The 20,222-nt window shown below is 31.5% G+C and overlaps 9 protein-coding genes across 9 annotated transcripts; 3 read left to right on the top strand and 6 right to left on the bottom strand.

Annotated features, from left to right (window-relative positions):
- Positions 1-40: 40 nt before the first annotated feature.
- On the top strand, positions 41-3,628 carry NUP133 (Nup133p; the record flags this gene model as incomplete). The annotated part of the gene is made up of 1 exon (XM_064861204.1): positions 41-3,628. The coding sequence occupies one exon, from the start codon at positions 41-43 to the stop codon at positions 3,626-3,628; it is 3,588 nt and encodes a 1,195-aa protein (XP_064716881.1).
- A 129-nt stretch (positions 3,629-3,757) lies between these two features.
- On the bottom strand, positions 3,758-4,657 carry CDC21 (thymidylate synthase; the record flags this gene model as incomplete). The annotated part of the gene is made up of 1 exon (XM_064861203.1): positions 3,758-4,657. The coding sequence occupies one exon, from the start codon at positions 4,655-4,657 to the stop codon at positions 3,758-3,760; it is 900 nt and encodes a 299-aa protein (XP_064716880.1).
- A 746-nt stretch (positions 4,658-5,403) lies between these two features.
- Positions 5,404-6,501, top strand: UFE1 (Ufe1p; the record flags this gene model as incomplete). The annotated part of the gene is made up of 1 exon (XM_064861202.1): positions 5,404-6,501. The coding sequence occupies one exon, from the start codon at positions 5,404-5,406 to the stop codon at positions 6,499-6,501; it is 1,098 nt and encodes a 365-aa protein (XP_064716879.1).
- A 74-nt stretch (positions 6,502-6,575) lies between these two features.
- HBS1 (ribosome dissociation factor GTPase HBS1) lies at positions 6,576-8,450 on the bottom strand (the record flags this gene model as incomplete). Its single annotated transcript, XM_064861201.1, has 1 exon — positions 6,576-8,450. The coding sequence occupies one exon, from the start codon at positions 8,448-8,450 to the stop codon at positions 6,576-6,578; it is 1,875 nt and encodes a 624-aa protein (XP_064716878.1).
- Positions 8,451-9,037: 587 nt separating this feature from the next.
- Positions 9,038-9,688, bottom strand: MRPL20 (mitochondrial 54S ribosomal protein mL58 MRPL20; the record flags this gene model as incomplete). Its single annotated transcript, XM_064861200.1, has 1 exon — positions 9,038-9,688. One exon carries the CDS (start codon positions 9,686-9,688, stop codon positions 9,038-9,040), a length of 651 nt encoding a protein of 216 aa, XP_064716877.1.
- A 490-nt stretch (positions 9,689-10,178) lies between these two features.
- Positions 10,179-13,484, top strand: PRP16 (DEAH-box RNA helicase PRP16; the record flags this gene model as incomplete). The annotated part of the gene is made up of 1 exon (XM_064861199.1): positions 10,179-13,484. The coding sequence occupies one exon, from the start codon at positions 10,179-10,181 to the stop codon at positions 13,482-13,484; it is 3,306 nt and encodes a 1,101-aa protein (XP_064716876.1).
- A 104-nt stretch (positions 13,485-13,588) lies between these two features.
- Positions 13,589-14,725, bottom strand: OMA1 (metalloendopeptidase; the record flags this gene model as incomplete). Its single annotated transcript, XM_064861198.1, has 1 exon — positions 13,589-14,725. The coding sequence occupies one exon, from the start codon at positions 14,723-14,725 to the stop codon at positions 13,589-13,591; it is 1,137 nt and encodes a 378-aa protein (XP_064716875.1).
- Positions 14,726-15,036: 311 nt separating this feature from the next.
- Positions 15,037-16,023, bottom strand: TVP38 (Tvp38p; the record flags this gene model as incomplete). The annotated part of the gene is made up of 1 exon (XM_064861197.1): positions 15,037-16,023. One exon carries the CDS (start codon positions 16,021-16,023, stop codon positions 15,037-15,039), a length of 987 nt encoding a protein of 328 aa, XP_064716874.1.
- A 454-nt stretch (positions 16,024-16,477) lies between these two features.
- TGL4 (triacylglycerol lipase) lies at positions 16,478-19,801 on the bottom strand (the record flags this gene model as incomplete). Its single annotated transcript, XM_064861196.1, has 1 exon — positions 16,478-19,801. One exon carries the CDS (start codon positions 19,799-19,801, stop codon positions 16,478-16,480), a length of 3,324 nt encoding a protein of 1,107 aa, XP_064716873.1.
- Between the last annotated feature and the right edge of the window lie 421 nt (positions 19,802-20,222).

Below are 20,222 nucleotides of genomic sequence, written 5' to 3'. Positions count from 1 at the left end.
TATATAAAACCATTAGAGGGAATTACTCGAGATATTAAGGATGTCTGATATTGATAGAGGTCGTCCTGTTTTTAAATTGAGAAAAGAAGTTACTTCTTTAGTAGACAATACTAACAATAGTATAATCATTGATGAAACAAAAAATAATAATAATGACGAATCAGTAGATTTAACTTTTAGTAATTCCAAAGCAACTGTCGTGGATCATATAGTTGAACCAAATTTATTGACCGAGAATGAAAAATATTCAGTAGAAAGTGTAAAATTAGATCTATTGGCTCTATTGGGAGAAGAATTTAAATTAGCAGGATTTATTGATTCGTTCTCAGGTAAAGCAATGATTAACGATACTAAGCATTTATACATTTGGAATTACCATGAATGGAAACAATCTGCATATAATAAGCTTCCTCTGAACTTAACTGACGGTCAAGATGATACTCCTCCTATCTGTTTACTAACTTGGCCTGCTACAATGGATACCTTAGATACAGACAACAGTTGCTGGGGTATCTGCATTATCTATAGACAATCAGGTAAGATTTTCTTTTACGAGGATTTATCTTCTATAAATAATCTTTATTCCCAACTGTCTCAGAATATGGCACACGTCTTAGATTTAAAATTATCCAATTCTAATGAATTTATAACTTCAGCAATCAGTGTTGAACCCAGTGGGATTGTCTTAGCTACGTCCTTTGGTAGAGTTCTATTCATCACTATAAGAGATTCAATGGGTCACCCAAGGATTCAATTGAAACAACAATTAATTAAATCACAAAGGAGTTTCTTCTCGAGTTTATTTGGTTCAAGAGATGATGACTCGACTAATATTAATAATAATAAAAACAGATATCAGTCTCATGATGTAGTTTCATTGAAAAATGGTCCAATTGTAGGAAAAGGTGATAGATTGTTATATATTACCACTAGAAGGGGTGAATTCCATATATGGCAGTTGTCTGTTAGTTCTAATTGTTTTAAAAGAATTGAAATCAATATTTATAATCAAATTTTAGAATCTTTACAGGATTTATACCCTTTTGCAGCCTCATCTTTACAAATCTTGGATTCTCATCCAATTTCACATAAAAATAATAAAAATAATGATAATTATTTAACTCACGTTGTTTTATCATCCATATCTAATTATCCAGATGATGTTTACTACATTTTATCTACATTGGTGTTTGATGAGGAAGCTAATAATTTCAATATTATATCTACATATAGAATAAATACTTACACCTCGCCATTGAACGAATCATCCCCCATTACATTGCCAAAGCTTATTATTCCAAACTGGTCGAACGAGTTGCTTGAGAAATCTATTACAGAAACATCAAAAATTTCTAATGTAGTTGTATTATTCCATAATGCCATGGTGTTAACTCAAGTAAGTTCACAATTTGATGTTTCCTTTACATTAAAGAGAAAGTGGGAGGATGTGATTTCCTTTAAAGACTCTGTGAATATATTCGGAACTGGTTGTACCTCCCACAAAATTTATTTATTAAGCAAAGGTCTTGGTGGCATTATTTCAGTTACATTAAAGGACAAATTAAGTTTAGAAACTACTCTGGAAGAAGTAAGATTTATTAAGAGTCATATAGAACAAGCCATTTATTTTTTTGATAAAGATACTCAAATGGAAATAATGAATCCAATAGAGTTTAATTTATCCAAAGACATTGCACTTGATACAAAATCCATTGAAAACGATTTAAAATTGTCTGCATTAGAGATTATTCAGTCAACTGGTAAATATATTCCCAAATTTACATCAAATCTACAACAACATCTATCTATAAGAATAAATTATTTCAAAAACCTTTTAAAATTTACTGAATTAAATTTTAATAACAATATTTCAGTCACATTTAAATTATGGTTAATTGAAAATTTCGAAATTATGAACAGTTGTTTAAGACTTTACCGGTTTTTAAATGGTAGTGATGAAGGCTTGCAAACAGTTTGGGAAAATGTATTAAAGCAAAATAATGTAAGTGTAGAAGAATTAATTATTTCTAAAATATTACAATATCCTAAAGTTTTTAATGATTTCCTACATAATATTGTAACAAACTCACAATCTATTGAATTTAAATCCAAAATAATCGAGATGATCAACTCATGTCTATATGAAGCAGTGTTGGAAGAGGGTGAAAACGACATTCGTTATGGTACCATGAAACTTAATGCTAAACAGGTAAATCCTGATAGCTTGCCATGGTTTATTACCTTATCTAATTTAACCAAGATTAATGATATCTTTTTCGAATACAAATTTCAATTTAAAAATGAAAATGTAGAAATTAATTCAAATGATATAAAGGAGCAATTTTTAACACTACTGAAGATCTTATATTACTGTTTTAATCAAGTTAGACTATGGACTAATCAATCAGGTATTATAACTACTGATGAAATTAAATCACAAGATATTATAACAATAAATAAACTATACATTGACAACCATATCGATTGGAATAATATTCTTTGCGAATTCGGATATCAATCTCAATCCATAGAAATTACTGAATTCTATAAAGATTTAGAGTCATTAGTACAAACTTTGGAGACATTACCTGTTGATCAACCGGATGTTGTTGATCTTTATAATAAGTTTTTCCAAAAATTTCAAATGTCATTTTCTGCTACGTTATTTGAATATTATGCCAACAATCATAAATTATCCGAATTATTTTATAGATTCCCAGAACAGCATGATAATTTAATCAAATTTTTTCAAGATAATTCACCCAAATATGGTTCTATTTCGTGGATTCAAGATATTATTGACCAAAGATATTCAGATGCATCAAAGACATTATTTGATTTGCCATTATTACACCAGGATATTACAGAAAATCAATTCCATTTAAATGTGGCTAAATTGGCATGTCTCGTAGAACAAGAAGATGACAACGAGCAACAAGATAAAAAACAATTTGAAATTAGGAAATTACAACAAATTCAGTGTAATTTAGATTTGTTAGATGCTGAAATAGAATTTATCAATCGAATAAAACAGGATCAGATTGAGTTAAGCCCAAGATTTATAGGTACTCCAATAGAATCACTGTTTAATAAGTTAAAATCTTTACTAATGGATAATGTAACAATATCGTTTAACGAAACAATTGAGATGTACAGTATCTTGACAGATTCAGACAATATCTATTGTGCACTAAAATTATTAAGCTTTAATGTTGATTTGATTGAATTTGAGATTAAACAATATCTTATATCCATGATTTGGAGAAGATGTATCCTTCTAGATTTAGATCAGAATATCAGAAACAATGATATCAAAGACACAGTACTATACAAAATTTTAGAAAGATTTTTTGCTGAAAGATTATATGAATATGACTATCCGCTACCTCACATTTCGATGCTTACAGACAAATTTTTGATTAGCGATGATTTACTAAGAAATTTATATGGTAAATATTTGAATGATGATATCACCAGTATAAAGCAAATAATAACTCAAGAAACTGAAACTATTTCTCAACAGATGAGTGAAATTAACTTACAAGATGTAATAGCAGCCGCCAATTTATCAACTGGAAATCACTGTGTGATTAATTATATAACAAATGAAATTGATTATACTAAATAAGTATTGTTATCCACATACAAGTATATATATATATATATATATATGTATATTTATCTATGTATGTGTTTATGTCTGGTATAAAGTAATTCAAATATATATGAGGGAACAGTAATATATTATATGAGCAATTTATACGCTCATTGTCATCTGAATTCTAGGATGTGGGTTGTAATCACATATTTCAAAATCTTCGAATTTGAAATCATCGATAGAATCCACTTTCCTATTAATCTTTAAAGTTGGAAATGGCCTTGGTTCTCTCCTTATTTGCTCTTTCAATGCGTCAATGTGATCTCTATAAACATGCGCATCTCCCATAGTATGTATAAATTCACCAGGTTCCATGTCTGTGATGTGTGCAATCATGATGGTTAATAATGCGTAAGAGGCAATATTAAATGGTACACCAAGGCCCATATCACAAGATCTTTGATATAACAAACAAGATAATCTTGGTTTTTTGTTGGGTTCCTTAGGGAAATTGACATAGAATTGTGAAAAGACGTGGCATGGTGGTAAAGCCATCTGTGGGAAATCAGGTGGATTCCATGCACTCATGATAATCCTTCTGTCATATGGATTGTTTTTTAATTTCCAGATAACATCTTTTAATTGATCAACACCTTGTCCAGAATAATCATCATCACAAGTCTTATATTTGGCACCAAAATGTCTCCATTGAAATCCATAGATCGGACCCAAATCACCCACTTTTCTATCTGTAAGCCCCAATTTATCTAGATATTCTCTGGAACCATTACCATCCCATATTTTGACACCTTGTTCACTCAATTTATTCCCATCTGTACAACCCGCTATGAACCATAATAATTCTAAAATAATACCTTTAGTAAATACTTTTTTTGTAGTCAGTAGAGGAAATTTGCCATTACTTAGATCAAATCTTAATTGAGGTGGAGCAAATAAACTGTAGGTACCTGTTCCAGTTCTATCAGGTCTGAACTCTCCTTCTTCGATAATTCTTTGACATAGTTGTAAATATTGATCTTCTTCTTTATTATTTGACATTTTAATTATTTAAAAAAAGGCAAAAAAAAAGAGATTAACCTATCTATCGATGTATAACTCGACACGTGTCTTGTTAAATTCATATTTTGATAAGTACAATAGAATAAATGAAGATCTAACCTGTCTTGAATGTAATCAAACACTTTAAATCCTTATATATTAAATAGTTCCAATGCTGTTTATTCTTTTATTTATTCTTTTTTATTTTTTCACATTAATGCTTTACGCGTTTCCACATTACTATTAATTTGTTGACGCGTTAGTAAATACTACACATACATTTAATATATCAAAACCTAATATTTTACTAAAAAATATACATAAAAACTTGAAAATATTAAAATATACCCTAACTTAAAAATTGTTTCTTTAAAAACTTTTGGCAAATTTTTCATTTTTTAATTAGGGTAAGGTTTTACTCTTTAAACCCTATCTCTAAAGATTGTTTGTTATTATTATGTACAAATTAAACACTTTCAAAATCCAAGGAACTGTGTATTGCATAAGATGATATTTTCATCATCTAATCATAATAACTTAATATATACATGTTTATAAATATTGAAAAACATAGTGATTTACTACGAAGCATAACACAAGTAAAGTGATAACTGGTTGTGAATAACCTTTATATTTATCAACTAATTCACAATTTTGTATTTTCCTTTTTTTTTTTTTTTGTTATTATTGTTTTATTTTTATTTTGAATCTAAGCAGTGAGAACATATCCAGAATCACATTTACAGATGCCTGATTTAACCAAGTTATTTCAAAAATACATACAAGTTATAGAGGATAACACTGATCCTACAGAAAGAGAACAATCAGCAAATAGGATCCATAAGAGCGATAACAAGTGGGAGAAGTTTCAATCTTTATTATTGAAAGACACTTTTGTTTCAGAGTGTAAAGATTTGTTTTACTGTTTGAGAGAATTGTCCCGTGTATTAAATGAAGTCACATCATCATATTATGGTGATATCACTGCCAAAATCAGTAATAATATAGGCTATAATAAAGATGGAAATAATTTAGTAAATATGACAGATCAAGATAAAGATAATTTTGATACGGAATTCAGATTATTATTACAAAAGTACGTAACTAAATTTAAACAACTAGAGACTTATGAAAATGCACGTGTAAAATTAATAGAAGATCAATATATATCACCAAAGAGTCATCTTTCGATGACAAAGTTTATGTATTCAACACAGCATGCTCTGTTGGCACAATATTGCAAGACTAATATTCAATATAGGAGTGGTGTTTTGAATTCAATTAATTTAATCATTAAATCAATTTCATCCAGATTCCTTTCAATGCAGCAGGAAAGGTTAGCTAATAAACAAAAATTTGATACACTTGATTTTAATGCAGAAGTACAGCCTAAACCTGACACATCATCAGATATGATTTATGATGCTATTTCAGTTTCTATAGACACATCAAATCAAGGTCAATACGTAGAGACTGTTCAAGATGAAGTGAAGACATATGAAGATACTATTTCAAAGTTAACCCAAGAACAAATACAAATGTTACAATTAGAACATGAAGAATTGCTAAAAGCCAAAGATGATCAACTAGCAAATGTCAAAAAGATTAATAATGCTATCTTGGATATTATGTCTTTACAAACAGAATTATCACAACATTTACAAATACAATCACAGAATATTAACAACATGTTAGATAATCAAGAACAGATTGAATCTAATATTCTCAAAGGAAATATACAGTTGAAGAAGGCACAGCGTTCTGCAAGTAAATCTGCGAAAATAATTACATATGCAGCTATATTAATGGCGATCTTTATCCTTATTGTCGATTATATAAGCTGAAATCAAACAATAATATATAGTATTAATTAATAAACTAATAAATTAATAATATCTTTTTTTTTTACTTAACTGAATTACTCAACATCTAATATTACACCTGTACCAATAGAACGACCATCCTTTCTAAGGATAACTCTACCAATATGCTTATTTTCATCAATAGTGACGAGTGGAATCCATCTTCTTCTTTCAGTCAATTCAATTTCAATAATTGCAGTTTGGTTTGATGGTAAGTGCTTAACTCTCTTTTTCAATATCTTCGAAGGATCTTTTGAATCGACTAGAGAGATCAATTTATTGACTCTTGCAGGTTCTTCATAGACACCCCTGAATAGCATAACTGATGTACCTGGTAACAATGGACGATCCATATTGAATGTGCTCAATCTAATTTTGAATCTTCTAGTAGATTTAATGTGATATCCAACAGATGAACACAAGTCACCATTTTGGATATCCTTCGGATGGGAATGGCGCAATTTCAATGTTACAAAATCACCTTTCAAAGCGATATCTCTAGAGGTTTGTTCTCTACCAGAAAGAATCTTGTCGACCAAACAACTTTGTTCAGATGGATATACAGTGATTGTCTCACCAGGCTGAATTGATCCGGATTCAACTCTACCAGATAGTATTGATTCATCATGTTTTTTTGTGGTTGTTACTTCAAGAATTGAGAATATAAAAGGTTTTTCTTTAATTTCCTTACAGAATGAATCTAAATCATTTAGATGGCTATAATTAGTCTTAGCAACATCCTCTAAAGTATCTACTAAGGATGGACCTTTGTACCAATTCTGTTCAGATGGATACGGTATCTTATATACACCTTCACCAGAATAACCGCTTAATGGTACCCATTTAATTTTATCTTTTTGGTACCCAATCTGATCAAAATATGTAGATAGTTCGGCTTGAATTTCATAAAATCTTTCTGAAGACCAGTTAACACTATCCATCTTATTCATTGCAACAACAATGGTACCAATATTCATTGAACGTGCTAATAAAGTATGTTCTTTGGTTTGACCATCAAGATTAAAACCAGACTCGAAAGCATTGATACCACAATCAATTGTCAATATAGCGACATCTGCTTGAGACACACCTGCGATTGCATTTGGCACAAAATCTCTATGACCTGGTGCGTCAACAATAGTGAAATCTACATTTGAAGTGCTAAAATCACTAGTGCAGATGGAGACAGTGACACCACGTTCTCTTTCTTCTACTGTTTGATCCATGACCCAAGCCAAATGGAATGAGCCTTTACCTATCTGTTCACTCTCCTTTTTTAATTTTCTAATCTTATTTTGATCAACTGCGCCAATATCATATAATAATCTGCCCATTAAGGTTGATTTACCTGCATCTACATGACCTAATACAACAAAACTTAAATGGGGTTTAAAGGTAGGGGACTGTAAATACTTTTTCAAATCGATTGGATTTCTTGGTTTTGTTGGTTCAAGAATTCTTTTATATGGTTTAATAAATTTTTCTTCGACTTTATCATCTCTAACCCATTGATCCAAAGAAGAAATAGCATTAGAATCCTCATTATCCGATATGAATATTATATCATCATCGGTCCTAAGTTGAGATGTGAATTTCTTTGTTTGCTCTATTGGCTGTGTATTTGAACCAATTTTCAAATTGGACATTGAAGTATTGATATCGGCATCAGCCTGTTTTTTCTTTCTTTTAAATCTTTTCTTCAAATCATGCAAGGCATCATCAATATTAAAATCAGTATCTAAGAGTGATAATTTTAAATCAAAAGTAGTCCAACCATGGTATTCTGCCATATCTTTTTTCAATTGAGGTATAATTTCATTCATCAAATCATATTCCTCGTCAGTTAAGTAGTCATCTAATTCAGCTTCATCTTGAAATTCAGGCATATCACCTTGTTCGTCATAATAATCGTCTTCATCGTAATGTGACATTGTATATAAAGACAAAAAAAAAAGAGAAAAAGAACAAAAAAAGAGAAAGAGAAGGGAATAAAGTATAATTTATGATTATTTTATGTAGATTGGACTTCTTTACTGATTATTGAGAAACAAGTTAATAAGTAGATATTAGTATAGGAAAGTGTCGTGAGTATATTAGTATTACCCACCACTTATATATCTATTCATTTATATGTATCTACATTTGTCATGGATATTTCTGTTTCATTTTTGAATATTTTCAAATTATGGGTGCGAGGTTTGGGTGTTACGAAAATATGAGGGGGTGTCATGGATTAGTAATATCAATTAGTCATATTATTAATACATTCGATGAATTGAGACGAGACACTTCTTATTAGTGTTGATTATTATTATTATTATTATCGTTTACCTACAATCGATATACATACAGGTTTATGTATCTTAATATATACAGGAGAGAGGCTCTTGCTGATTTGATGATGGCTGTTATCATGTGCAAGTAATGGAATATCATGGAAATAGCAGAGAGGAAGAAGCGAGAAAAGAGAGAAAAGAGAGAAAAGAGTATTGTTTTATTGTGATACTTGTGTGAAACTCTACAGATCACGATACCATGTCTGATGTCTCTTTGCACGCTCCAAACGAGCTTGTTTTCTTGCTTTCCCCCATCTAGATTGAATGATATTCAATCTTTGGTTCATTTCTTGTAATCTTTCCTTAGGTGCACTGGCCACTAAGGATATAAACAAACGTGACACACCAAACTGTTTAGCTAAGACAGATCTTGTATATTTATTGGGATCTGAACTTCTTAATCTGATAATCTCAGTTACTTTTTCAGGGGTTAAATGATAACTCTTCACATGGTTCAACAACGCATTTTTACCTGTTAAAACTTCAGGAGAGCGGTGGTCACCTAATACTTTATCACTATTTCTTAAATGTGGAACCACAAACTGACGTCTCGGATCATCCTTAGGTAAAAAACTCAATGGGATAGTTTCACTGTGGATAGCCCCTGTTGGTGAAGATTGTGCTTTTTGTAAATAGAAGCCAGGGTTTACTTTGGCCTTACGGTACCCATCTACATTAGACATAGACCTTTTCTTATGGTATATAGTAGGTTGGCCATTTATCTTAGGTAATTCTTTGGGGGCAGCAGCTTCTGTGGCATTTTTGCATAAAATAGAATTTGTTTGAAACCCCCGAATGAGGAAAGATGTTCTTAAGAAGTTGTGACGGATCATATCTATATTGTCTCCATCTAGATAAATGGCAGAGGCATACAGATAACTAGAGTACTCTATTCTTATTGTAATTTTACCAGTCTGGCTTTAATCTTGAACTATTGGGATCTTTTCAGTTCTTCTTACTTTTTTTTTTCCTTCAAGCAAAAACGAAAACAGGACGGGAACAAATACAAGCCGAAACGGGTTGTTTAATTCCGTTGGAGGTATTTACGTTTTTTTTTTTTTAAGTGAATGTATTTACATAACAACATGTTTTATATACTTTAGAAGCAATGAAATAGCCGCTGTCTTCTTTGTTTTTTTTTTTTTATATCTTCAATCACTTCTTTGTTATATACACAACAACAATCACTACCACTACTATCGCTACTATAGTAATAAAATAAATAGATAATTGAGTAAGTATAAGTAGGTAATAAGTTTTCTAATATTTAAAAGTTTGATATTGTTATAAGAGTGGTGAACTGTATTTATACTGAGCTGAGTCATGAACGATGATTTGTCTAAATGGATCCAAGCCCATTCAACAAGCTCAATAACACCAAATTTATTTAAAATCATACAACGGTTGGCTATCACCAAAAACACTTTTGATGATTTTTATAATGCTGTTTCTGTGGTACTTAAATTAAGGGGTGGTGTTGATCGATTAACTTTTTTTAAGGAATTATATTCGAAACTTCGTGATAGTGATAGTAATAGTACTAATCGCAAAAATAAAGTGCACAACATGGATAGTGATACTAATACTAATAATAGTAGTGATATTGGAATGTCTAAGACAAACACAACCCTTTTAGAGATAACAGAGAAAAGAAAAAGATTGATTCCACTCTCATTTGATAATGAGGATGGGTATGGGAATGAAGAGGATGATGAGCTTGATTACTTATCCAAGAAACAAAGTGTTAATGTAAAAAAAATTGATCCAAAAAGGATAATCTTTAAAAAATTAGAGAAATCTACAGCTTCAAAGCTAAAAGAATATTCAAATTCAAAATATGTTGGCTCTGAGAATCCTTTTATTAAACCTTCTCCTAATATATCTGTCACTATTTCAGGTAAGAAGACTGCTATAAATAATTCGGATAGAATAAATAATGATGAAGAAAACACACAAGATTATTATTATTGTTTTAACGACTTAGCAAAAGATGATCAAATAGAGTTTTCGAACGTTCAATTATGCCCGGTATCTATTGATAAAAAAAAAGATTGGTTACCATCATTTTTATTAGATTATTGTAATAAATATAAAATTCCAACTTCTGCTATCGTTGGTTCCATCTCTGATTCATCCCATATGGGAATTATTAACCCCTTTAAAAATCCAAATAGTACTTTCTCTCAAATGGCAAGAAAGGGTAGTCAACTGGTTAACCTTAAAAGATTGACTAAAGAACAAAAAACCAAAAATCATCAAAATGTACAATTGGCTAACACGGCAATGGGTGCTATTTTGGGTGTTCAAGACAATGACACAACTGAAATGACCAAGAAAGACACAATTTTGCACAACAATAAAAATATTGATAAAAAATATCTTCAAAGTCAAGAAGAGATACAAAATCAAAGACTTAATTTACCTGCATATAAAGTAAAAGATGAGTTAATCTCATTAGTATTATCTAATCAAGTAGTGATTGTCATAGGTGAGACTGGGTCTGGTAAAACTACTCAATTGCCACAGATTTTATACGAGGCAGGGTTTTGTCGAAATTTTGATGATGATAATAATACTGACACTAAAGGAAATTCTAATTCAATGATGATTGGAGTCACTCAACCTAGACGTGTTGCTGCTATATCTGTAGCTAAACGTGTGGCATTAGAGATGAATACACAATTAGGAAGCACTGTTGGCTATGCCATTAGATTTGAAGATATAACCTCTTCAGATACTAAGATAAAATTTATGACTGATGGTATATTGCTACGTGAATTTTTGTTGGACCCGTTCTTGACAAAATATAATTGTATTATAATCGATGAAGCCCATGAAAGATCATTGAATACAGATGTGCTCTTAGGAATGTTCAAAAATTTATTGACTAAAAGGAAAGATATCAAATTGATCATTACTTCAGCTACTATGAATGCAACGAAGTTTTCAAAATTCCTTGGTAATGCTCCTCAATTTACTATTCCAGGTAGAACTTATCCGGTACAAATCAATTATTCCAAGACATCTATAGATGATTATGTTGAGGCAGCTGTTATAGAAGCAGTAAGAATCCATTTACAAACTCCTGTTTCAAGTGGTGATGTCTTAATTTTTATGACCGGTCAAGAAGATATTGAAATTACATGTGATTCAATTAAGAATAAATTAGTTGAAGTGTATTCCAAAAAACATGGTATTGATAATTTTGAAGAAATTAATGATATAGAAATTTACCCAATTTATTCTGCATTGTCACCTGAATTACAAAATAGAATATTTCATAAATTGGAACCATCTAAAAGAAAAATTGTTGTGTCTACTAATATTGCAGAAACGTCTTTAACTATAGATGGTATCAGATACGTTATCGATTGCGGTTACTCAAAATTAAAAGTGTTTAATCCAAGCATTGGTCTCGATAGTTTAATGGTAACACCAATATCCTTAGCTAATGCTAATCAGAGATCCGGTAGAGCTGGACGTACAGGGCCCGGGATAGCTTACAGATTGTATACCGAAGAGACTGCAGAAGAGGATATGTATATTCAACCTATCCCAGAAATACAAAGGACAAGTCTTACAAATACATTACTTTTATTGAAATCATTGGGTGTTAAAGATTGCATTAATTTTCCATTTCTGGATAAACCACCTTTACAAACTTTGCTGGAATCAATGTATGAATTATGGTTTTTGGGAGCAATTAATAACTATGGGAATTTGACCAGTTTGGGGAGACAGATGGCACAGTTCCCTTTACAAGTTACCTTGTCAAAAGCTTTAATTGTTGCATCCAAGAATAAATGTAGTGAAGAATTAGTCACCATTGTATCTATGTTATCCGTTCCACAAGTATTCCATAGACCAAAAGAACGTGAAAAGGAATCGGATTCTGCTAGGGAGAGATTTTTGGTACCTATGTCCGATCATCTTACCTTGTTGAATGTTTATAATCAATGGGTATCGAATCAATTTTCAGCAAAATGGTGTGAAAAGCATTTTTTAATATATAGATCATTAGTTAAGGCACGAGAAATTCGAAATCAGTTGATTAAAATTATGAAAAAGAATAAGATACCTATAGTATCATCAGGTACAAATTGGGATATTGTGAGAAAATGTATATGTTCTGCATTTGCTCACCAAGCATCTAAAGTGACTGGTTTAAGGAGATATGTAGATTTGAGAACCGGTATGAAAGTTGAATTACACCCTACAAGTGTGTTATTTGGAATTGATGATCCTCCTAATTATGTTGTATATCATGAATTGTTGATGACAACAAGGGAATATATGTGTTATGTCACTGCAGTAAATCCATTTTGGTTAATGGAATTTGGACCCTTAATATATGATATTAAGAAGATATCAACATATGATGAAGATAATATTACAACATTGTTTGGTTCAAAGAATTCTTTTGAGATTAGTAATGAGAAGAATAAATCTGATGATATAATTGATGAACGAATTAAATATTGTTTAGTTAGGAGAGAAGGAACAATTAAACAATTGAATAAAGATATAAATAATGCACCAAGTTCTAAATTTATTGAAAAACGGACCAATGCAAACAATCAAAATAATATAGTAACAATTGGGTTAAAGAGAAGGAAAAGGCCATTTTAATACGCAGATATTATATTAGCATGTATTATTAAATATATATATATATATTTCCTCATTTCATTAATATAATTTATAAAAGACAGATATTAAAAGAAACTCGTACTTCAGGATGGGCTCATAAACATATCTTGAAAAGGTTTATAATAGCCTAAATATCTGTTACATTCTGATTGTTCATAAAGAGCATTAGCTTTATTAGACCAGCTCAACATATTTTGGATTCTCTTCTCACTAGCAGGATGAGTTGACAAAAATTCCAATGGGGAACCTTGACCTTTAAGTTGTCTTTCAAATGCAGCCATCCTCTCCCATACTCTTACAGCCTCATTGGGATCGAAGCATGCTCTGGCCATTATCATCAGTCCAATATAATCGGCCTCTGTTTCCATTTGTCTTGAAGCAGGCATTTTTAATAATGCATCGGTTAATAACCCATTTACGCCTTGGATACCAGTGATAGAGTAGAGTAATAAGTCGATCATTAAATAGAGGGGGGCCTTCGATAAAGATTCTGCTGTATGTCTAGCCAGTTGGTGTGCAAATTCATGTGATAGCACCGTGGCAATCCCATCATCATTTTCGCAAATCCTTAAGATACTACTGAATACAAATACTTTCCCACCTGGTAAAACAAATGCATTGGGAGGCGCTCTGGGGTCATTGACTACATGGATCTTCCAATCTATTCCATCTATAAGAGTTGTATTAACTGAAGGGTCTTTTGCTGCCGCCTCTACGATCTTGGTAAAAATTGTTTCTACTTTTTTAGACACTGGATGGTTAGAGGGAAGGATACTGTGTCTTGTCTCATTTAAGATAGATTTATATGAAGATTTGCCTATAGCTAATTCAATAGATCTTGGAATCCAAATAAATCTTCTTCTAGACGATACAGGGGCTGCTTCTAAATGAGTTACATAGAAAAAAGCTCCGCCACCAAGGATCATATAGAGGTACTTTCTGTTGGAGGGATCATTTAGTACTTGCCACAAAGTCTTACTATTTTGTTGAGGACTACTGTTAAATCTTTTGTAAGAGTATTGGTTTTGATATTGATATGAATCATGATTGTAAAAATATGATTGATAGTTCTTATTATTTTCTCTTCTTCTGGTATGGTAGAGGTATGTTCTGTTTTGGGGGTTAAACTTCTTAAGATTTAATGGTTTCGTAAATGGAATTATCGGCAAGCGAGTATTAAAAATGGATTTTGGTAATTGAGTCAAAATTCTAAATAACATATGACTTTTTGAATCTTAGTAAATGCGGATACTTGTTGTGGACATAGGTTCGTCAGGAAGTAGAAATCTTTATGCTGGTGATTATAGGCATGAATGATGGATACACTTATTTTCAAGAAAATAAAAACAAGTAATTATTTATGAGGTCATAAAAAAGTTCTTATTTTTCTACAATAACTTTATGTCTAAACTGTAATTATATAAATATAAGTATATATATATATATATATGTGTGTGTGTGTGTGTGTATATGCGTGTGTGTCTGCAGAAATGTATATATCAGTATGGAGAGACATCGCTATGATTAATTTTCACAATTCAAATGAAACAGAATCTGGGATTTCAGAAGACATAGATTGTTGTTCTTGATTCTGCTTGTTAATCAATTCACGATACTTATTTTGAGTCTTGAAGTATAACAACCAAGCAGTAAAGAATAAGACCGTTAGAGTAAATAAGATAGAAAATAAATCAAGCATCTTTTCACCAGTAGATTTAGTCTCTCCAAGGTTCTTAATGCGGGATCCAATGAATAGATATATAAACATCTTTGGGGTTGTGATTAAGTTGGCAATAGCAAAATTTTTCAATGAAACACCATAAACACCAGCAATAGCACCATTAGTCAAAGAGTAAGGGAATGGACATAGTCTGAACAAAGCAAGTATCAAATAACTATTGTTCTCTTGAAGAATAGAAGCAAATGCTTCAAATCTTTTATTCAAGTGAACTAATCTCTGAGCCCTTGACTTTAATATATTTTGGAAGACATAAAAGGAGGCAATGCATCCTGTGACAGAACTAATCGATAATAGTAACCACCCATGTAAAGATACACCATAGATTAGACCTGTACTTGTTGACAAAAATGAAAAACCTATTAATGGAGGGAAAGCCACAGTGAAAATCAATAGACCTAAGATAAACTGCGTTGATGTTTTCTCTCTTAAGTTATTCGATGTTTCTACTAGAGAATTCAGAATAGTTTTATGGAATATTAAAAACATGATACCCAAGATTAAAAATAATACAGTAGCAACTGTGGCTATAATTCGTTGCCATAAAGGTAACTTAAAAAATTGATTAGATAAGTGATAGAGCACTTTTTTAACTGTATATATCAGTCTCTGTCTTGGTGTTAGATGGTAGATATCTAGAAAATCAGGGTTGTCATTCTCCAAACTCATTTCTAAGTCATCATTTATTTCATTGAATATGGATTCGCTAAAATTATCCATTCCATCATTAGTCTCATCACCCTCACCGGGAACATTTTCGTAAACACCTACAGTACTCATAATCCTGATAACCAGTCGAATGAAATTATAATAGAATCAAATAGGGAAATCACTTAATTTCCAAATTAGTTGTTTTTGCTGTTGTTGTTGTTGTCTAGTGTATAATTATAACATACTCTACTTTATCTTCTCTTGTTTCTCCACCTTTTACTTTTGTTACAAACTTTATACCCCAAAAAAAAAAAGCCTTAAACAATTTTATTTTTAATTTGTTGAATGTTCTATTTTGATTTGACTTTTTTTTTGTTTTTTCAATTTTCGACTTTTGGAGAGTAGAAGAAATATTAAAGAAGCATGCCCTATTGCTTTATAATATATTCATAACGATGAATAGATGGAGAGGAGAAGTTGGTGGAAGAGTGAATGTTTATTACAGATGAACGCAAACGTATGATGTTGTACATGGGAGGGTGGAAGTAGATATGGATAAGGATGCTCACAAGCTTTATGGTCATCATGCTAAATCTTCTCGAGATGCAGGAGATGAGTCAGGAGGGGATGTGATAGAGTTTGTTGACTCTCTATTAGTCTTATTGTCATTATGGTTATTATTTTCGTTTTTTTGTTGCTCATTTATTTTGATGAATGATGAAGAAGATAAAATATCGTCCTTTGTTTCCTTGTTAGTTGTAGCTGATATTGCAGACTTGGTGACAATACTTGAATCACTATGTGATTCAATCGATCTGCTATGTTGATGCCTTCTTGTCAAATGAGTAATGTTTTTTCTTCCCCTGGGACTGATATCTACACTATATCGTCTATATTCATTATGTGACTGTTGTGGTGAATCATTCTCTATCATTCCAGGAAAAAATGGATTTACTGAAGCAGAAGATGATGACGATGGGCTTTGTCTATATACGTTATCATCTTCATTTTTGTTGTAACTGTCAACTCTGCTGCCAGCATTATCTTTGCAATCATTTGTACTAAAGTGAACTTGTCCTGTAGTATTTGATTTGGGTCTTGTAGTAAATGGCGATTTAATTCTACTACTTTTATAATTGAAATAGGGGCGATATTTGTATTTAGGTCTAGGAGAATTTACAGGAACCATCTCATTAACTAAAGGTGATGGTGAGGACCACAACATTGGATTATCGGTTTTAAAAGTATGCGCATTTATATCTGCGCTATTAACTTTATTACTATTGTTATTATTAGTAGTAGTATTAGTAGTTGTATTACTATTCGGGTTTGTATAGTTCCATGATCTTCTTTCCATAGGAAAAAAAATATGGCCAGTACTTCCTTTTGTGTAAAGTTGCGATCTTCTCCTATGTAATCCTATATTGTTATGAATATTTGAATAACCATGGATATTATCTGTTGATGGGGATGGAATATTAAACTGTAATGGTTTCATATTATGATCTTGGAAGTAGTATCCACCGGAGGTAACCATGCCAGAATCTGATTTGCGGCGCACCTTTCTACCAATCATGTTATTAGATAAAGATGAGGAAATTAATGCAGTAGATGAAGAAGAAGATGGATTGGTTTGGATTTTAACTTTACCAGTTAATGGATCAGTTGTCACTGAGGTCTTATTGGCAATATTTTCATTCAGCAATAATAGAGAGTTTGGCGATTCTGTCTCTAATAAATTATCATCTAGTACATTAGTAGCATTTTTAAAAGATAATTCCATGGTATCTTGGATTGAAAGATCATGATTTTTCAAAGTATCTTTATTGTTTTTTCCAATGTTGTTGTTATTATTGTAACTTGACACTAATCTTTCTGCTACAGCTTCCATATCTTCTTCTTCTTTATTCTCTTCTTCCCTCCACTTCTGTTTGTCTCCTCCATTTTGTTTTGCCTTTATTAATGGGAAATCACTGAATTGTAAAGGATTCTTTATTGAAGAGGAAACAATAATTTTCCCCTTTAAAAATGTAATGGCTTTATCTAGTGCAAACTCTTGTGCACAGTGATTTTCAATAACAGATATTTTAGGCCATGTTGCTCTAGCACCATTTGTAATCTCACGCAACAAAAAATCTCTTGTTGGATTTGATAATAATTCGTTTATCCTCCGTAGCATTCCCATATCTGGTAAAATAGTAATATCTCCAGAATATTGTTGTGACAAAACAGATCTTAACTTAGTTAACGTGTTAGTCGCTATACCCATTTCACTACCGATTTCCAAAATGTGGATCATTTCGTTGGATAAAAAATCATACATTTTGCCTAAATTTTGTCTTAACCTTGCATTGAATTCATCTTCAATTTCACCACCAACACAGGATACAGATAATTTTAAAAATGGAACAACATGGATGTTGACTTGACACGCAATAATGTGATCAACGTTGAACATTTCAGATAATCTTGATATTGGTAAATCATTATCCACAGATCCATCTACAAATTTGACGGAACTTGAACCATTCCAAATTCTTGTTTCACCTGTTTTAGGGTCCTTTTCATATAGTGGCGAAGATGGAAATATTCCAGGTAATGAACACGAGGCACAAACAGCTGACCATATTAACACATTTGGGGCTGTCAAGTTATTTAATAATCTTGGTTGTTCAAATAAGGATGCTGGTGATACTGTAATATTTAGAATCTTACCAGTTCTGTTATAGGCTTCTCTAAAAGTTAAATCTCCTAGAAATGAGATCATTGTATTAACAAGATGTTCATTATTAAACCATGTGCCATTTTTTAAAAACCGTGATATCTTAATCAAGAAATTTTCACTTTCACTTTTCCTTTTATCATCTTTAAAAATATTGAACTCCATGCCTAAAATCTCTTGCAGTAGTGACGGGATCTCTTCTTTATGATGGACAGATAATATACTGGCCACTATGGCACCAGCACTAGACCCACTGATGACTCTAGGTAATAAATCTAATTCAAATAAGGTAGAGAGAACACCTATGTGAAACAAACCAAAAGTACCACCGCCACTAAGCACTAATGCAGTACGGCCAATATTTCGTCTAGTCTGTTGTAATATCCCCATTAAATATCCATCATCCAAATCTGATTTGTTAACTAGAGCTTCAATGCATCTTCTTGATTCATCAATATATTCATCAATAAGTTTTTTGGTCCCAATATATGAATGTCGATATAAGTTAACGTTACCCATATTCCCTAAATTTCTGACCCAGTTTGTCCTTATTAAATAAAGCAAATAATGATAATCCTCGTTTAATCGTGCCTTTTGTAGTTTATGTAATAGACTTTGAATCAACTGGTAATCATAAAGGCCGCATTCCAACTTATGTTTCCATTTGATTTTATTTGTTAAATTATCCAATCGTAGTGCGGACTGCCTCCATTCTGCATACGACATGGAGTGTCTTCTTTGTGATTGCAGTTTGGCAATAAGTAAATCCTTTTGGTAATCTCCAACAAATATATTATAACAAAGTGACTTAATTTTGGACCAAAATGTTATGGGTTCAATTTGGTCCATGTCCATATCAGTATCCATATCCATATCAAAAGTTTCTGTATCTTTACTATCTTCATCTAAATCTATCTCTACTTCTATCTCTTCTTCTTCACCTTCATTTCCTTGTTCATTATGATCTTTATTATTGTTGTTGTCATTTGATGGTTGATCCTTGTTTGCACTTGTTTGTTGACCATATTCAATTGGAATACGTATGGATCTGCTACAGTTCCTCCTCTTAGCTTTTGATTTATTATTCAATACAGACTCATAATATTGTTCAATTAAATGCTGTGTCATTTCACCATCCCGATTGATGGAATTACCAAATAACACTAGACTATTAGCAGTAGGCATTTTTATTTCAATAGTAGTATCAAATATATGTATGTAGGTATGTATGTATATTGTTCCTCTATGTCAATATAATAAAGCAAATAAAACAGATAATCAAGTTGAATGGTTTGTTGTCAGGTCTCCCTTTCAAACTATTGTCGTATGTATCCACGTATAGATATATATTTGTGTACCTTAATTTAGAAGGCGGGTATATTATATGTGTGGAATCAGTTAAAACGACTTTATGTTGATTTGTTTAAAACGACCATAAATCTGGGTAAACCTAATCAATACTGATAGAATGTTATACTGTAGTTTGTATATGCCCTTGTCTATAGATATTTTTCTGTGTGTGTGACCTTTTCTTCTCTGTGCATCTTGTAATTGAGACTCGCATAGAAAAATATCGAATTTTAATATTTATAGAAGATGACCAACA

This window comes from Arxiozyma heterogenica, assembly GCF_036370985.1.
Source record: "Arxiozyma heterogenica strain weizmannii chromosome Unknown scaffold_7, whole genome shotgun sequence".
In the NCBI taxonomy this organism is placed as follows: domain Eukaryota; kingdom Fungi; phylum Ascomycota; class Saccharomycetes; order Saccharomycetales; family Saccharomycetaceae; genus Arxiozyma; species Arxiozyma heterogenica.
This window is presented reverse-complemented; position numbering and strand designations above follow the sequence as displayed.